Source organism: Littorina saxatilis, linkage group LG2 (genome assembly GCF_037325665.1).
Source record: "Littorina saxatilis isolate snail1 linkage group LG2, US_GU_Lsax_2.0, whole genome shotgun sequence".
Classification (NCBI taxonomy): domain Eukaryota; kingdom Metazoa; phylum Mollusca; class Gastropoda; order Littorinimorpha; family Littorinidae; genus Littorina; species Littorina saxatilis.
The window spans coordinates 10,062,716-10,082,535 of record NC_090246.1 but is presented as its reverse complement, the minus strand read 5'-3'; the positions used below and the strand labels follow the sequence as shown (position 1 = coordinate 10,082,535).

General features: G+C 39.6%; 1 protein-coding gene across 4 annotated transcripts in view; it reads left to right on the top strand.

The window, feature by feature from the left end:
• Positions 1-19,820, top strand: part of LOC138958170 (glutamine--fructose-6-phosphate aminotransferase [isomerizing] 2-like) — a 76,126-nt gene that overhangs the window by 38,970 nt on the left and 17,336 nt on the right. For 3 of the 4 annotated variants that reach the window (XM_070329250.1, XM_070329251.1, XM_070329249.1), the window contains exons 9-18: positions 1,494-1,517; positions 4,909-5,023; positions 6,165-6,328; positions 7,244-7,437; positions 9,536-9,656; positions 11,020-11,177; positions 11,581-11,695; positions 12,712-12,839; positions 13,324-13,452; positions 14,947-14,985. In XM_070329250.1, coding sequence (XP_070185351.1) covers positions 1,494-1,517; positions 4,909-5,023; positions 6,165-6,328; positions 7,244-7,437; positions 9,536-9,656; positions 11,020-11,177; positions 11,581-11,695; positions 12,712-12,839; positions 13,324-13,452; positions 14,947-14,985 — 1,187 coding nt within the window. The remainder of the gene's footprint in view (positions 1-1,493; positions 1,518-4,908; positions 5,024-6,164; positions 6,329-7,243; positions 7,438-9,535; positions 9,657-11,019; positions 11,178-11,580; positions 11,696-12,711; positions 12,840-13,323; positions 13,453-14,946; positions 14,986-19,820) is intronic. The other variant, XM_070329252.1, reaches the window with a different exon arrangement.

Here is a 19,820-nt window from a genome sequence, read left to right as displayed (position 1 = left end):
AATTTAATTTTGATCATAGTTTTCATATATTTAATTTTCAGAGCTGGTTTTTAATCCAAATATGACATATTTATATGTTTTTGGAATCATAAAATGATGAAGAATAAGATGAACATATTTTTGGATCATTTTTAAGCCTCGAAGCTGAAATGCAATACCAAAGTCCGGCCTTCGTCAAAGATTGCTTGACCAAAATTTCAATCCATTTGATCGAAAAATGAGGGCTTGACAGTGCGGCCTCAACTTTTACAAAAAGCTGGATATGGCGTCATCAAAGACATTTATCAATAAAAAGAAAAAAACGTCTGGGGATATCATACTCGGGAACTCTCATGTAAAGTTTCATGAAGATTGGTCCAGTAGTTTTCTCTGAATCGCTCTACACATACACACACACACACACACACACACACACACACACACACACACACACATACACACACATACACCACGACCCTCCTCTCGATTCCCCCTCTATGTTAAAACATTTAGTCAAAACTTGACTAACTGTAAAAACTGAGAAAGATTGGTATCGAGGACGATAATGGGGGGGGGGGGGGGGGGGGGGAGTGGTACATAGAGGTTAGGGAATCGGATACATTTACTTTGTTCTCATGCATGCACTTGTGTGAATATCAGCGTATTCAAGACAGTAAAAATAAGCTCAAGCTAAACCCAGAACCTGCATAGGAAGTTTCAAGGTTTTTATTTTTTGTGAACTAGATCACTGGGGTACGTATTCAAGATCTATTGTATAACTTTCAATCAAAAGTTTGATTTTATGTGAGCCCAGTGGTGATTTTTCTCCTTTGACTTTACTTTATTTATCTAGGTCAGAGTTAAGATATCTTGCCACATTTAAATATCGTCATTTTACATTATTTGCCGTTTAGATCAATTGTGATACAATACCCTGTGAACCCTCAAGGTGGGGTTGTGGGAGAGGCAAGGATTTTTGTCTAAGGGCTGTATACCAAATCACAAAGGTTATATACCAGTACACATACACACACGCAAGTATATTGACCAACATAACACTTTTAACAGTCAGCAAGGAGAAAGAAAGATTGCTATCGATTAATTGTGCCCTTTAGCGTAAAATCTGCTGTACATCTAGGTCAGTGGTGTGAGCATGCATGTTGATGTTATTGCTCAGTTTTTGTTGGGTGATCTTTACTAGGTATTTCAATGCAAAACCTTGTGCATAATATCTAATTATTGTAGAGTTTAGTGGGTATTTGGATGCAAAAACGTGTGGATATCATCTAATCATTAAAGATTTTTTTCTCTGCAGTGAAGTTTCCACTCCTAATCATGACTAAAAGCATGTGACTGGAAATAATTAATACACTACCTCATCATACTCACATCATCAACTAATTTGCAATTCTGTGTGCATTTATTTTTGTTGTAATCTGAAATTTATGGAAATGTTTTTATATTAATTTTCTGTGATTCTTTTTCTTTGGTACGTCCTTTGATTGCATGAAAAGCTGCAAGCACGACATTCGCCGAAGGTAGAATTGCTAAGTTCATGCTGCTTATTTTTCTTGATGCGCTGTTAATCTTTTTTCATAATACGCATCCCTATGAGTATATTTTGCATATTGTTGAGAAGCTGTATCAGAGGCCAAAGAAAAAAGGCATGGCTTTTAATCGCTGCTGTGCAATTCGAGGCAGGGAGTCTGCATTTTAATGAGAGTTTTTATTTTTATTTTTATTTTATTTAGGATGGGTAGAGAGATGTTTATTGCAGAAGCTTTTGGAGTAATGAATGAGGTGATGTAGGCTGCATCTTTTTAAAGAGTCATAGTGTCAGAAGAATCCGCTGATATTCTAACGGTTCAGGTATGAATGGATGGATAGGGGTTTCGTATGTTTGTCAAACATAGCAGGTGTGCTTTGGGGTTGAAAGTATGGACAACACATTTTTGAAATAGTTAATATTTGCACTTGCACGGCTGAAGTGTGAACAGCATGATGAAGCTGGTTGAAGTGTGTCAGTGAATTTTGGCAGTCGTTTGTAGATGATAGGTTAGCTGAGTGTGGTTTTGAGGTAAAAGCTGAGTGCCGTTGTTTAGTGCCTGCCTTTTGCATTTCACTTTATTATACAGGCCTGATACAAGCTGATTATTAATAGCTGATCTTAGAACAATTGCACTGCACTGCAGACAAATAACCAGTATTAATCAGTACAAAAAGGAGTACATGTAGAAGTTTTGACTACATGTGTCTTTACCTTAAAAACATGTCCAAAGGAAACTTAATCCATCCACATGTCTGACTTTACAAGCTTTTTTTCATACAATTAATTGTGTGTTTATTTTTTTAATCTCCCAACATAAAGCACCTTTTCATTTGCTGTTAACAAATCCGGCATTTATAATCATTACTCTGATACTGCAAGGTAAACATGTCAACAAATGGAAGATATGCAAGCTACAAATGTCAATAAAAATGGAATAAGCTACACTGAGAAAATGCACAGATTTATGGAAAGGAGAGAAAGATGAAGAGACATGTTTACAAACCTCCAAACATCAAACTTTCCAGGTCACAGATCAATAGAATTAAGGTGCAACACATGTTATTGCTACCAGATTTTCACATTTTCGATCAATTATTTTGTGAGTAGCAGGATAAGATGTCTGATGTTTACAATGATTTGGTTGAACTGAACACTTCAGTCACTCACACATATATGGAGGGAGAGAGAGACAAACAGACAGACAGACAGACAGACAGACAGACAGACAGACAGACAGACAGACAGAAACTCGATCACCATTGACATTCTCAATGTGACTGTTAGGTCTAATTGTTATGGCCTCAAATTAAAGATACCATTTTAGGAACCTTTTTTTTTATTTTTTTATTTTTTTACCATTTTAGGAACCTAACATAGTATATATAATGCTCAATTCGTGTGTGTGTGTGTGTGTGTGTGGGCACATGTGTGTGGGCACATGTGTGTGAGTGCGTGCTCGTGTGAATGTGTATTTGCATATGTGTGTTTGAGTGTGTTTATGCATCCGTGCGTCTCAGTCTGTGTGTGTGTGTGAGTTTTTTTATTGTGTGAAGAAGATTTATCTTTAGTATATATACATGTACTAATTATCCCTGTACCTCTATCAACTTGTTGTTTGGCAGCATGACATGTATGACTGGCTTTTCTAGCTTTGTTTTGCTAACACCAATGCTCTTGTAGTGAATTGACAACTAACACTTGAATGTAAACATTTACTCTACTGACAATTCACCATTAATAATTGGGCATTTCTGCCCCTTCCACTGTTCCTTTAATTGTTTGAAATGCACTTTTTACTTGGGTAAATATGATTTTAATGTTAATTTTTTAATGTTTTCATAATAAAATCCTATTTGCCAGTAAACTACAACCTTTTTTTTTTTAATATATATATACCCTCCATTTAACTGTTTTGTTTTCTTTTCTCATATTTCATCACAAAAATTCAAGAAATAATTATTTTTAGGTTTACTGTTTTTGTACTGAAACGTCAGGATTAACAGTGTTAACCTTTAAAATGGTTCATTAATTGTGTTTTTAAGTGTAAATTGTTTTCTGTCTTAGTTTTGTGGCACTACTATATGTTATGTCTAACTATTGTGTTATGTATATATTTTTTTGAGTTGGTGTGTTTTCTTTAGGTTTGTAAATACATGTACACTGTGTTGTTTGACCTGTGTGCGGTTCCTCACAGTTTTCTGGGTAATCTTTGTGTAGTTTAACTCTTTAACTGAAAAACCCTGGAGTGTTTTTAATAGACAATTTTAGCAAATATACCAACTGTCTGGGTTTTTATGTGCTGTGCAAAAGTTGTATTCTTTGAAGGTAAGGAGAGATGTAAACACACTGATAGCATCACAGTGAATGATGATCGAGCTCCGATGTACACATTTTCAAAGCAACAGTAATATCGAGCAATGGGCGCAGTGGCCCAGTGGTTAAGACGTCGGCCTTCTGTGTGAAAGGTTCAGGGTTCGAATCCCAGCCCTGCCTGGTGGGTTAAGGGTGGAGATTTTTCTGATCTCCCAGGTCAACTTTAATGAGACCTGCTAGTGCCTTATCCCCCTTCGTGTATACACACGGGCACAAAACATAGTATGCATGGTAAAGATCTTGTAATCCATGTCAGAGTTCCGTGGGTTATAAAAACACCATACTAAGCATGCATCCCAAAAATAACAGAGAAAGTGGCGCCTGCTGCCTAAATGGTGAGGAAAAAATGGTCATAAACGCAAAAGTTCATTTGTGCAAAACATGAGTGTACATAGGAGTTGCAGCCCAAAAGCGCAGAAGAAGAACAAAATATGATATCTAGCGAATATTGCTTGGAGATCTGAGCTCAATGTTCACAGTGTGAGGATGTCGGTGTGTTTACATCTGGACTCAACTTCAAGGCATACAACTCTTCCACAGTGTTATACAAACCCTGACAGAGTTATCTGTGGAAAACTTCTAATTTCTGTACCAACTAAAGGTGTTGTACTGATCCACAATCGTTTCTTGTCGTACCAAATAGAAATGCATGTCGGAAATAACATTTTTTAACCAAATCTCAAACTTCCTGTTCACTCATTCAGCGGATCAATTTGCATGGAAGATAATTATTCCAAACGTTTTACAGAATATCTTGCCAAGGAACAAACTAAACAGGAAGGGAGTTGGGGAGGGTGTGTGTATAAATATCTCCACAAAATCAATTTGCTACCGATACTGTGAAGTAGTTAATGCTACTGCCGCTGCGAAATGCTGCTGCGAAATAGGTAACGCTACTGCGAAGGGCTGCTGCAAAGTAGTGATCAACGCTATTGCTACTGCGAAGTAATTATCCCCTGCACTGCTAGCATGTATCTATTCCTGACGACAGAGGTTGTGTATTTCAGACCAGAGAGGCCTCCTGACAGCACCGTCTCCAAGGCCTGATGGCGACGATCTCACTGAGTACCATGCCATTGGACCGCACAGAGAGGTGGAATACTTCTTCGCTTCTGATGCAAGGTAAGGGATTCCTTGGGTCTGCTCTATAACCCCTAGCTCGTGTCAGCTCATCATCATTTTTCTTTCCTTCCTATTTTTATTTTATTTTATTGCGTGTTGGTGCGTCTCAAGGACTGATTGTAAGAAAAGGCCTATAGCCTTAAATCTTAATCCTTGCACAATAAAGTTCAGTTCAGTTCATAGCAGGAGGGGGCCTGGTAGCTCAGTTGGTAGAGCACTGGACTTGTTATCCGCGGGTCACGGGTTCGAATCCCGACCGGGGCAATACACAGGTCAACCTTATGTGCAGATTCCTATAAGTTTACTCCATGTTTCACCCCTGTGCCACAACTGTGGCAGGCGAAAGACCTCGGTCTCTTTGCCATAAGTGCAGGTGGCTGCATTACACCTAAACACGCACCTACCTGGGTAGTGCGCCTCGGCTAACTTTCCACTGTGAGGAAGCGACCTGAATTTTCCGGCAATGGGACAATGAATTAAGCACATGTGTAATAAAATTAACAAAAGATAAAAAAAATGATAAAAGATGGTATGCTTTATACAACACACATGTACCAGAGTTTTTGCCCACAGAAAGACGTTTACAGCTGGACAGTAGTATTCTTAAACATTGTACAAATTCCGTACAAAGGGAAGTAAGCTCTCAAAATGCACACAACATGTGCAACAAGAGTTAGTGAGAGTTGGTGTGCAGAACTAATCTCCTGGCTCCTGAGAGAATAGCAACAAGCGTCTTTCATCCTCTGGATAAGATTGTGCAGCTACTGACCAAATCAAAATTCTGAGACTCGGGACTAACAACCAGAGATTTTCTTTGCTTGTTTCATTGCATCACTTCATATTTTGAGCTCAGTTTTTATGATAGTGTTTGTTTGTTCTTGCAAAATCACTCCATATTTTGGGCTCAGTTTTTATGATTGTTTTTTGTTCTTGCAGATTGTACTGATTTGTATTATATATATATCTCCCCCCACCCACCCACCCATTCCCAACCCCGGAGCCTTTGTAAAGTGCATTCAGCTGTGGAGAAGCCCGATATAAATGTTCTACATGTTCTATTATCATTATTTTTATTATTATTCCTATTATTTTTGCGTTATCCTTTATTTCGTTATCACATGCTGCAAAATTGTGTTTTCAGTGCCATCATCGAGCACACGAACAAGGTGATCTTCCTGGAGGACGATGACGTGGCTTCCATCAAGGACGGGAGTCTCACCATTCACCGCATTCACCGCAACGTGGAGGACTCCACCATCAGGGAGGTCATCACGCTCAAGATGGAGATCCAGCAGATCATGAAGGGTCAGTTCACGTAATAAATCAAACAAACAGATTCGAACTTTAAACACAAGTCATGGCAGAGCGCTGTTTAGAAATCTGATCAACAAAGGAAGTAAGCGCTCTAAAATGCATACGACATGTGTAATAGAGTAAGTGAGAGTTATTCGGAACCATTCTCCTGGCATTGAAATGAACAAGCGACTTTCATCCTCAAACAAACAGATGGACAGACACAATACAACATATGAAACAAGAAATAAGCTAGCATTAAATTACATATCTTATCCCAACTCACATATAGCAATTTACTTCAGTTTAAGTGCTAGGACGCTGAACTACGCTTCACCCTGGTAAGGGGGAAGTAACCCTGAAAAAAGACGGCCTTGACTGGGTGAGCAGTAGCTTGCCTACCAGCCCACCCCTGTTTTTATTTTGATAGGTACACTATCCACTATATCTTTCACTCCAGGGACCTAAGGCGCACCAGTGAATGAAATAGTTGCCCTGCATAGGAATTACCTCAGTAGTCCGAAGAAGCAGAATGAGCAAGCAAACAAAAAATATGAACAAAATACAAAATACAATGTACGAAACAAGAGACAAGCATTCAAACAAACAAACATACAAAATACAACGGAACAAGAGATAAGTAAGCAAGTGAAGAATCAAACAGACAAAATGCAATGTACAATTTAGCAAGAAACCAAGACTCCCTCCACATTCAGACCTGACGTTTTTAGCCTTTTCTTCATAGTGTCAGTAAAGTTACATCTGTTTTAAGACTCCCAGTCTTGCAAGACATCTAATTTCAACAACAACAAAGTCTTAATGAGTGTAATTGAAGTGAAATCAGTGGAGGAAGCTTGTTTGTTTATTTTATTTCATTCAATCCTGTTCTCATCTGGAACCTGAAGTCACCTTGATTTGACCTTGCAGGCAACTACAGCTCCTTTATGCAGAAGGAGATCTTCGAGCAGCCGGAGTCGGTTGTCAACACAATGAGGGGGCGTGTCAACTTCGACAACAACCAGGTCATCCTCGGAGGAATCAAGGACTACATTCACGAGATCCGCAGATGTCGGCGTCTTCTCTTCATTGCTTGCGGCACCAGCTATCACTCGGCTGTCGCTGTGAGTAAAGGCGGTTCTTAATTGAGCCCGAAGTTGACTTCGGGAAGGTTTTGCGAAGTCTTTTTACCAAAAACTCAGTGCTAAAGCTCCATGCGGCCAGCTTCACAGAGCATACTTAGCGTAGTCGACTTCGCCCACTTAAAGGCGAAGATCGGGAGGAATTTTTCTGCGAGTACGAAGATTTGATTAATGACCTCCAGATGCGCAACTGACACTCACACCCTCTATCCAACAAGTCTCTGGAACTGTTTGGATAACCAGTAGTATGGTGGTATCTGAATACTGGACCGAGAAAAAAGGGGAAGTCACTGTTTTGTTCACTTTCGTGTCTTCGTGTGAAATTGGAGACGGCCTGTAAATTAGCCTGTGGGCATAGGGAAGCTGGGTGTTGATAACTAATGATAACAGACTTGGAGGAACGAGTCGCTGTAGCACATAGCAGACATTCTTTCAAAACTGCGGCTTTAATGACAGGCGTAAAAGATTTGTTTGTGTTGTAGATGTCTTTTGTTTGTTGTTTAGAAAGGTGTATATGTTCATGGCCTTCCTTTTGTGATGACTGTGATGTTGCCTTAACTTTTGTCTCAGATGATACAGTGGAACCCCCTTTTAACCCCTTCACTGCCCAGCACGTACTAGGTACGTGGTCATGTTTGGTTTGTCATACGCCCATACACGTACTAGGTACGTGGCATTTACATCAGCACTTTTCAGGACATTTGTGAATACTAAATGGGAGGTAACCACTGTCCAACTTCTTGTAGGGGTTTAAACACAGTTCTTTCCCATTGACCGTTCAGATAAGTTAGTACCACGTGGTGAAAACTTTTTTAGAAGTTTTTTCCGATCTATAAGATTCAAAATGGCGGCCGAAAGTCGGACATCAACTCGTAGACCTGTTTTCAAATGATACAGTGTTCTGGAAGCTCTACAAGAAGTGATTTATGGATTACCACACAGAAGAATACTGTTATGGGCTGTAATGTGAGTACCTGATGTTTGACACCAGTTTTAGCTGTGTTTTCTGCGGTTTTACGTGCGGCAGTGTGTGTGTAAAAGTTTGTAATTTTTGACAAAAATGGTCATTATATCGTTTTTTTACTATAACAATCACAAAGTCCAATGATCATGTTATCACATAATAGCCAAGGGTGTAAGCAAACCACATGCCAAAGATCTAAGAGATATCTCAATAAATGATTGAGCAGTGAACAGATTAGTGAACCTACCGAAGAAAGCGAAATTTGCCCTGGCGCACAGCAATACCAAAATGCTGTTATACTGTGGCAGTGAAGGGGTTAAGACCCCCCAATTTAAGACTCCCTCCCTTTTAAGACCTTATTTTTCAGATTTTCTGTTCAGAACCTCTGTAAATTTACCTCCATTTTAAGACTCCCTCCTTCTTGAGACTGATTTACTCAGATTTGTTGGAGGTCGTGACAAGGGGGTTCCACTGTGGAGGTCTTTTGTTTGTTGTTTAGATAGGTGTAGATGCTAAGAGTCTTCCTAATTGTGATGACGGTGATTTGTTACCTCAGCTTTTGTGTGTCAGATTCTTTCTTCTTCGTTCATGGGCTTAGACTTCCACGTTCACTCATGTTTTTAGCACGAGTGGATTTTTACGTGTATGACCGTTTTTACCCCGCCATTCTGGCAGCATACGCCGATTTCGGGGGAGGCATGCTGGGTATTTTCGTGTTTCTATAACCCACCGAACTCTGACATGGGTTACAGGATCTTTTCCGTGCGCACTGGGTCTTGTGCTTGCGTGTACACACGAAGGGGGTTAAGTCACTAGCAGGTCTGCACATAAGTTGACCTGGGAGATCGGAAAAAATCTCCACTCTTAACCCACCATGCAGGCGGCAGCGACCGGGATTCGAACTCACGACCTCCCGATTAGGAGGCCGACATCTTACCACCACGCCACTGCGCCCGTCGTATGTCAGATAACACTACAGAGAAGTAGGAAGGAAGAAAAGCTGAACAAAGTTTTGATGTTAAGGATTGCATATAAGACAGTGAAAGAGGTGATTACACTGAGGGTTTTATGATGGAGGTTCCAGTGTAGTGATGTTGTTGATGCTGTTCATTACAGACACGACAACTGCTGGAGGAGATGACAGAGCTGCCGGTGATGGTGGAACTGGCCAGTGACTTCCTGGACCGCAGCACTCCCATCTTCAGGGACGACGTCTGCTTCTTCATCAGCCAGTCAGGTCAGAGATAGCTCTTGGTTTCAACAGTGTTTGAGATGAGCATTTAGCAGTCTTTTTTTGTTAACTTTATTGTCCTATCGCTGGGAAATTCAGGTCGCTTCCTCCTAGTGGAAAGCTAAGACATAAGGCCTAAAAAAAAAATAGGTGTGGTTACGGTAACCCGACCTACCCTATTTTTAGGGGCCGATCCTATAACTTTTTATTACATTTGTCAACAACAACAAAAAAAACAAAAAAAAACGAGTGCAAAAAACGCAATGAAAGCGAAAGCGCCCGTGTCGCACACTTATTTCCCTGTCAAGTAGGTTTAATTTGTACACATTAGAAAAAAAAGTAAAAAAAAAAAAAAAAGTGATTGCCTACCTACCTACCCTATTTTGTTGGGCTATGTTACCGTAACCACACCTATTTTTTTTGGGGGGCCTAAGACATAAGATTTTATTTCAACCACGTGCATTACACAGGAATATATTTTGGTTTGAGTTCATTCAATACATAGTACATTCAGACACAACAACCAGAGTGCTAACTGAACTGCATACACACAAAGCTAGCAGCAACAGTCTCAGTCATGCTACCCAGGTGTATGCGGGTTTAGATGTAATCAGCCACCTGCACTTATGGCAGAATGACCAAGGTCTTTTACGTGCAACAGTGGTGACTCGGGGGTGGAACATGGATACCATCTCTGAGTCTGCACGTGAAATTGACCCGTGTCCGTCCCGGCCCGAATTCGAACCTGCAACCCTAGGATCACATCAGTCTAGTGCTCTACCAACTGAGCTACCGGGCCCCCCAATGGAATGGAATTTATTATATGACAAAGGAGCGCAACAAGATCAAGTTTTAAATGTGCTCTTAGAGACAAAATGATGAAGTTTGTAAATTCATAAGATTGGAAGATATCAAAGATTCAGAGATAGCTCTTCTGACACACTTCATTCTGGGCCTAATCTGCTTCTTGTCTGTGATGGACGTCTTGTGAGCAGAGTCAACACAAATATGTTGGCTACATTCCTTATTGAAAAAAGACCTTTTTTCATTGATTGACAACCCTAATAATATTTTCCCGTGTTCCTCAAAATATAGATAAAATCAATGTGCTGATGCCACAAGCAGACATTATATCGATTATCACTCTTCGAACAGAGTAGCCTGCATGTCATGAACTACATTACAAGCACACCAAAACAGCCCAAAAAGACAGCATACTGAAGGGATGTTATGAATGGGAAAAGAGAATCGGCCCTCCTTTCCCTTGAACACATACCAACAATCAACAGCTTTAATTGGCTAATCTGTGTGCGGAATGATAATTAAATATGGCTGATTGAATTTTGAAGATTGACATGTATGTTGACAGGGGAGACAGCAGACACACTGATGGCGTTGCGATACTGCAAGAAGCGCGGAGCACTGATCGTTGGAATCACCAATGTGGTGGGAAGCAGCATCAGCCGAGACTCGCACTGTGGTGTTCACATCAACGCTGGCCCTGAGATTGGTGTTGCCAGTACAAAGGTATGTGTGGGTGTGGGTATGCGTGTGGGTGGATGGATGCGTGCGTTTTTTATATTGCATTCGCTTTTACCTATAAATGTGATGATTTCGTACTGTTTCTCATCAAACGCTGAAGAAGAAGAAGGTTCTGTTTCGAAAGCAACTACCAGTTTTACGGAACATAGATCAGGTGGTAGAGTCATGCGAAAAGACTGGTTCTTCTGTATTGGAACATATTTTCATGTAGAGATCAGGTGAAAGAGATAATGTAAGGGTTTGTAAACTGATCCACAGATTGTGAACCTGATCATAACTTCAAATATCTTTGATTCTTGATGGTGTGCTTTGTACGCATTCATACTGAGGATCTCCTTACTTAGAAATTGTTGCCATGATGATCACAGAAGTGTGTTTGTGTTCACAGGCCTACACAAGTCAGTTCATCTCCCTGGTCATGTTCGGCCTGATGTTCTGCGAGGATCGCATCTCCATGCAAGAGCGACGACGCGAAATTATCCAGGGTCTGAAGAACATGCCAGGTAATTCAGTGCAGAATTCATCTCTCTTTATTTAGCCATATTTGTGGAACCCCCCTTTTAAGACTCCCTAGTTTAAGACTTCCCATTTTTTTAAACCTTATTTTTCAGATTTTATGTTCATAACCTCTGCAAGTTTACCCCCATGTTAAGATTCCCTCCTTTTTTTAAAGACCTGATTTTCTCAGACTTTTGGAGGTCTTAAAAGGGGGGGGGGTTGGGGGGGGGGGGGTCCCCTGTATTTGTTTATTGCTTGTTGATGTATGCTTGTTCACCTGTCACCAGTCTCACTTCTGGAGGTGTGATTGTTTTTGGATGATTGAATAAGGTCTTATACGGATTATAGGGAAAGGAGTAGACATTTTGTGGCAAAGGTTGAAGACTTGTTTCTTTTTGGTGTCTGAATTTAAAGTAGAGCAAAGACCAGTCCAGTCTATGGGTTTACTTTTAAAAGCTAGGTCATACTCTATAACAGACACACACATGCTTTCTTGTTTAAACGCCCACATGGAAAGCAAGGGCAAGCAAGCACACAGATATACAGACACCCAGATATGTGTACATTCACACATGCACACATGCATACACACACACACACACACACACACACACACACACACACACACACACACACACACACACACACTCATGGTCAGGCACTCACACACATACATACACACACACACACACACACACACACACACACACACACACACTCATGGTCAGGCACACACACATACATACACACACACACACACACACACACACACACACACACACACACACACACTCACACACACACACACACACACACACACACACACACTCATGGTCAGGCACTCACACACATACATACACACACACACACACACACACTCACACACACACACACACACACACACACACACACACACACACACACACACACACACACACACACAATGTATGCTTATTTTAAAATATTGAATGTCTTTAGTCTTTTCCCTGACAGTGACTGTTCTGTGTACTGTGTGTTTTAGAGCAAATCAACGAAGTGCTGAAGATTGACGACCAGATTCACGCCCTGGCTCAGGAGCTGTACCAGCAGAAGTCGCTGCTCGTTATGGGCCGTGGATACAACTACGCCACCTGTCTCGAGGGCGCTCTGGTAAGTAAACCATCAAATAACAAAGGGAGATAAGTGCTCTAAAGACAGACTGCAGTTAAGTGAGAGTTATCCGCAACCACTCTTCTGGCACCTCAGACAATAATAAAGAAGCATTGAATAAAACAAAGGTTGAAGATTTTTGTTCCAGATTTTTATACTGGTATTTTCACATTTTAACTCCAGTAAAATATCGTACATTTCTGGTTAATGTGAACACTAAACATACTAAGTTACTGATTTGTTTTGCATAAAATCAAACAGCTGACATACACACGCACGGAGGTAGCTGGAGTATTGTGAACACTTTTAGCTGACCCCAACCTTACTTGCAGGAACCTTCGAAGATAAACTGTAAAACTGTTCATTCATTTTAGAAAATCAAGGAGCTGAGAGACATGCAGTCTGAGGTAGCTAGCCTAGTGTAAACCCACTTGCGACAGTGTAAAACCAGGATCATTTTGTACATGTGTGATTTGTTACACAGAAAATCAAGGAGCTGACGTACATGCACTCTGAGGGCATCCTGGCAGGTGAGCTGAAACACGGCCCTCTGGCCCTGGTGGACAAAGCCATGCCTGTCCTCATGATGGTCACACGCGACAAGGTCTTTGCTGTGAGTACACACACACACACACACACACACACACACACACACACACACACACACACACATACACACACACACACACACACACACACACACACACACACACACACACACACCTCACACACACACACCTCGCAATGCAGTTATGTCCCTTTTTGTTGTTGGTGGTAATTTAAAATGTCAAAAGCAGAAAGATATCAGTAAGCATCAATTACTAATTACTGCAAGCATGAAACAAAAAAGATAGCAGCACTTGTGGTTCTGAGGATATGTTTAACATATATTTGTGTTTTAACTACATGTAATACCTGTGAGACCAACATTTTTACATTTAGTCAAGTTTTGACTAAATGTTTTAACGTAGAGGGGGGAATCGAGATGAGGGTCGTGGTGTATGTGTGTCTGTCTGTCTGTCTGTCTGTCTGTGTGTGTAGAGCGATTCAGACTAAACTACTGGACCGATCTTTATGAAATTTGACATGAGAGTTCCTGGGTATGATATCCTCAGACGTTGTTTTCATTTTTTTGATAAATGTCTTTGATGACGTCATATCCGGCTTTTCGTGAAAGTTGAGGCGGCACTGTCACGCTCTCATTTTTCAACCAAATTGGTTGAAATTTTGGTCAAGTAATCTCCGACGAAGCCCGGACTTCGGTATTGCATTTCAGCTTGGTGGCTTAAAAATTAATTGATGACTTTGGTCATTAAAAATCTGAAAATTGTAAAAAAAAAAATTTTTTTATAAAACGATCCAAATTTACGTTCATCTTATTCTCCATCATTTTCTGATTCCAAAAACATATAAATATGTTATATTTGGATTAAAAACAAGCTCTGAAAATTAAAAATATAAAAATTATTATCAAAATTAAATTTTCGAAATCAATTTAAAAACACTTTCATCTTATTCCTTGTAGGTTCCTGATTCCAAAAACATATAGATATGATATGTTTGGATTAAAAACACGCTCAGAAAGTTAAAACGAAGAGAGGTACAGAAAAGCGTGCTATCCTTCTCAGCGCAACTACTAAACCGCTCTTCTTGTCAATTTCACTGCCTTTGCCATGAGCGGTGGACTGACGATGCTACGAGTATACCGGTCTTGATGAAAAATTGCATTGCGTTCAGTTTCATTCTGTGAGTTCGACAGCTACTTGACTAAATGTTGTATTTTCGCCTTACGCGACTTGTTATTGTTGCAGTGGAACCTCCTTATTAAGACCTTAAAACAATCTGAGAAAACCAAGTCTTAAAAAGGAGGGAGTCTTAGAATTGGGGTCAATTTAGGAGGTTATCAACAGAAAATCTGGGGGTTCTGCTGTAGTTGGTCTGGCCATAGAGGAAAGAAAAAGTGGAGACATTTTGTTATGTGCACATTTTTACAAATCAATCGTTTCCTGAAATTTCTGAATATTCTTTCCTTATGTGTGTTTGTTTTCTTTGGTGTGTTATGCATTATGATTATAGTTATATAATCTGACAATTTTTTTCTTTACAGAAATGCATGAATGCATTGCAGCAAGTGAAAGCCAGACACGTAAGTTACAGTTTATGCACTCTGCTTGTTTTCAAATTACTTCATATGTACACATTTAAATGAGTAAATGCCATATTCTTCCAAAACGGATTTCACTGATTCAAAAATATGCTTTATTTCCTAAAACTCATGAATTTTTTTTATATACCTTTATAAGTAATGAGAATTTTTTAAGTCTGTTATATTCTTATTTCAATTACACATTAACATGCTTCCATTTGAAACTTCGAGGTCGTCACCGGGGATTGACGCCCGACCAAAGCTAATTGAACCCCGACGGAGCGAAGCGAGGGAGGGCTTCAATTAGACTTTGGGAGGGCGTCAATCCACGATGAAGACCTCGAAGTTTCAAATGGAAGCATGTTAATGTTATTGTAATTCAATCTGACGACGATCTCTTTCCTGCTTTCATGCGATGGTAAACAGACAGAATTGGTTCTGTTCTGTTCACACACTACTTTCAGTCCACCTACCTGCAAGGGTCAAGTCCCAAGAAATATGTATCTGTATTCCTATCTTATCACTCTGCTCCTGGGGATGTAGCTCAGTCGGTAGCGCGCTGGATTTGTATTCAGTTGGCCGCTGTCAGCGTGAGTTCGTCCCCACGTTCGGCGAGAGATTTATTTCTCAGAGTCAACTTTGTGTGCAGACTCTCCTCAGTGTCCAAACACCCCCGTGTGTACACGCAAGCACAAGACCAAGTGCGCACGAAAAAGATCCTGTAAGCTATGTGAGAGTTCGGTGGGTTATAGAAACACGAACATACCCAGCATGCTTCCTCCGAAAGCGGCGTATGGCTGCCTAAATGGCGGGGTAAAAACGGTCATACACGTAAAATTCCACTCGTGCAAAACACGAGTGTATGTGGGAGTTTCAGCCCACGAACGCAGAAGAAGAAGAAGAAGACTCTGCTCCTGTTTTGTTTTCTTTCACATACATTTTTTCTTCTTTTTTGACGGGTTTCTGGACAGCAATCTCTAAAACAAAATTTTTTCATCACAAAAGCGATCTTTGGAATTGACTGACGTAGTCCGGAAGAATTCATGCATCAACTTACGTCACGTATTCGACGTCATCACTTCGCATACCTTATGGTCTCGGTATTTCGTTGGCCTTCATATTTCCTACTTGTAAAATGACCCTCAAAGCTAACCGAGACTAGTTGAGGTTGTATCAATGTGCCTCGCCAGCAGGTGGTTAATGGCTTTTTTAGCAAGTGGTTATCGACAATTAATGACCGGTAATTTTTAATGAGTTTGGGCATTCTGACCAATCACAGGATCTGTTTCATTAAAACGCCAACTTGATTGAATTACAATACACGCTAAGTGCCTTAATAAGTTTTGGATGTTTATATTAATGTTGAAGTTTAAAGAAATTATTACTGAATACGTATACATGGTTATGTTTTGTGTGTTAAATTTGTGTGAGTGAGAATTTACAGAGACTGAAGATTGTTTTTCTTGTTGTTGTTTCCAGTTGTGAAAGAGAGACTGAATTGATGACTAACAGCTTTGAGTACTTGAAGTTTCAGGGTGTTTGCTGAGAATCAATGTTTTTAACCCTGAAGTGCACTGCAGTCTGCGTGTTTCTGTTTCTCTCAAAATACTGTTTTTTCCCAAGGCAGCTTGGGCTTTGTGAATGCCGTTTTATTTCTCTCTCTCCTGTGCATTTGTGATTGGTGTTTTATTTCTCTCTCTCCTGTACCGTGAGCTTCATTTGTGAATTGTGTTTATTTTCTCTCTCCTGTGAGCAATTGTGGACGCTGTTTTATTTCTCTGTCTCCTGTGCATTTGTGATTGGTGTTTTATTTCTCTCTCTCCTGTACCGTGAGCTTCATTTGTGAATTTTGTTTATTTTCTCTCTCCTGTGAGCAATTGTGGACGCTGTTTTATTTCTCTGTCTCCTGAGCATTTGTGAATGGTGTTTTATTTATCTATCCTGTTAGCATTTTGTGTTGTTTTCTTTGGTAGAAGTTTGTTGGTTTTTATTGTTGACAGCTTTGCAAATTACTGCCACCCTCTTGCATGATGAATTAATTTATGTGTATATGTGTGTGTACTCATGTAGATGTGATGTTACACAAGTCTTTGCAGTGTCAAGTAACTTTATTTGATGATTTCTTACATTTGAAACAGAAATCTGTGGGGTTTTGAAAACATTCTTTACATTTTTTTGTCAAAACACACTCTGCAGCACATAAGTAGCAATTGAATTATAGGCACATGCCTTCCCGTGTATATAAACGATTCAGTGCACACCATCTCAGATCTGGCTATACTTTTACATGGGATAAGACCATCCATCCACAAGGACAAATACCAAAACACAACAGCCTGGATGATGTCTGCTCAGAGTGGCATTTTTGGAGCTGTAGCTGTTTGAAATCCAATCAATGTAGGGTGAAGAAAACATGGAGTTTGTAAGAGATGGAAAAACACCATTTGGGGGTAGGGCAGTTGAGGGGGTTGTTTTGTTTGACAATCTGCTTTGACTTGTGTGTGTAATGCTAACGAAATTATTTTGTTTCTGTTGTTGTGAATAAAAGCTGCACATTGTTTTGCATATAACAGATCACAGTGAACACCGGTCTAGCTTATAGCTCCTGTTTCTCTCTTGGTTTGGAATGTTTGGCTGGTGAATTTGATGTTTCCCTGCTTTAAGTACTTTTCTGTTTGATTTTCTTGGCAGGAACTGTGTTTGTTTTTCTTTCTGAGGCCACTTTTTTTTTTAAAGAAGGAAAATGAAAAGGTTAAAAAGGATTATTGGGTCCTATGACAGCTAGGGTCAGATATAGTTAGGGAAGGTAGGTGAGGTTTTTTTTTCTTCTCTTTTTTCATTATCATTTTTTTTTTAACCCAGGTGCATTTGGCTTTTTTTTGTTATAAACCATGTGAGTTAACATCCCTTAGACATTGAAGAAGAGTAACTTCCCTTCTGTAGTCAAGTAGCAAATCAAGGTATTGTTCAGGCATGGGAATTGTCCGCGAAATCGCGGATTTCTGCCAAAAGGAAATTACGTTTCAGCGAAAATAAAAATTGTCCGCGGCAAAACAAACAAAAAATTACATTATATGTATACTATTGTCACTCTATCCATTATTTGCTTTCACAAGAACTATCAAAATTTTTGTTTTTGTTTTTTGTTTTTGTCTTTACACTTGTTCCCTTGTCCCCTTACACTTGTTCCCTTGTCCCCTTGTGGTCTCACACCGCCCCGTCCCTGCACTCACTGCTCCAGCCACCTCTGAATTTCGTTCCGCTGCCAGACTTGTCGATTTTACAGATGCTCCAGGGGGGGATGTCGGGTCGCTGCGGTAGGCTTAGTAACCCTCGGAAGATGACACTGCACTTCTGCTGAGTCACTTCGACGGTGTTCAGTAGTGGGTCTGTCCCGAGCTAACGGACGCAGCCCACTACCTACTATGCCCCCTATCAAAATATTGGTCTAAAAAGTTAAAAATTCCTTGGGTTTTTTTAGGTAAAAAAAAAGGTTCTGTGGTTGAGAGAAAAAAGTAGGGTTTGTTGGGGAACCGGAAACTGATGATTTTTGTTTGTTTCACACCTTATGCGAGGAAGACGAAACACTAAATCAAATTTGAAAATAAGAGCAGCCCCCTTTGTAACAGAAACTGAAAGGAAAAAAGTGAGCATGAAAATCTGATGACTTCATTTATGCTGTAATTATTGCTTTCAGAGATACCTGGATGTTCACTTTTGTAACCAGTTAATTAACATCTAAACTTTTGATTAAAAAAAGAAAAAGCTTTTCTCCCGTTTTTGTTTTAAAAAAAACCTCACACGTGGTTTGTACGTCATTGCAATTAAGGCATGATGTGATTAATCTTTGTGTGTGTTATGTTAAAGTAACCTTTTCATCACAAACACGGATGAACTATATTTATGTGTTAGGTGTTGTTGTTTTGTTGTTTTTTTGTTTTTCTTTGGTGAGAGTACTTTTATTTACAACATTTATTGTCACTAACTGAAAGGGAGAAAGAAAGAACTCTCACAACTTCAATTTTATTTACCAAATTATTGCTTCTTTGACCCCAACCCCTTTTGTCATGGTTTGTTATAGATTCAACCACGTCATTTTTGTTACATTTAGTCAAGTTGAGGCGGCACTGTCACACCCTCATTTTTCAATAAAATTGATTGAAATTTTGGCAAAGCAATCTTTGACGAAGGCCGGACTTTGGTAGTGCATTTCAGCTTGGAGGCTTAAAAGTTAATTTTTGACTTTGGTCATTAAAAATCTGAAAATTGTAATTAAATTTATTTTTACAAAACGATCTAAAATTATGTTCATTTTATTCTTCATCATTTTCTGATTCCAAAAACATAAATATGTTATATTCGGATTAAAAACAAGCTCTAAAAATTAAAAATATTAAAATTATGATTAAAATAAAATGTCCGAAATCGATTTAAAAACAATTTCATCTTATTCCTTGTCGGTTCCTGATTCCAAAAACATATAGATATGATATGTTTGGATTAAAAACACGCTCAGAAAGTTAAAACGAAGAGAGGTACAGAAAAGCGTGCTATGTATCCCTCTCAGCGCGACCATTACCGCACTATTCTGGCTTGTCGATTTCACTGCCTTTGCCACGAGCGGTGGACCGACGAATCTACGAGTATGCGGTCTTGGCGCGTTCAGTTTTATTCTGTGAGTTCGACAGCTTTACTAAATGTAGTAATTTTGCCTTACGCGACTTGTTTTTTCCACATTCCAAATAGCATTTTATTCTGGTTTTCGGTTCCCTGTTTTTATTTTTTTGTATTAATTGTAATCAAATGATTTTTGCTTTCTGTCCAAAAGTGTTTTA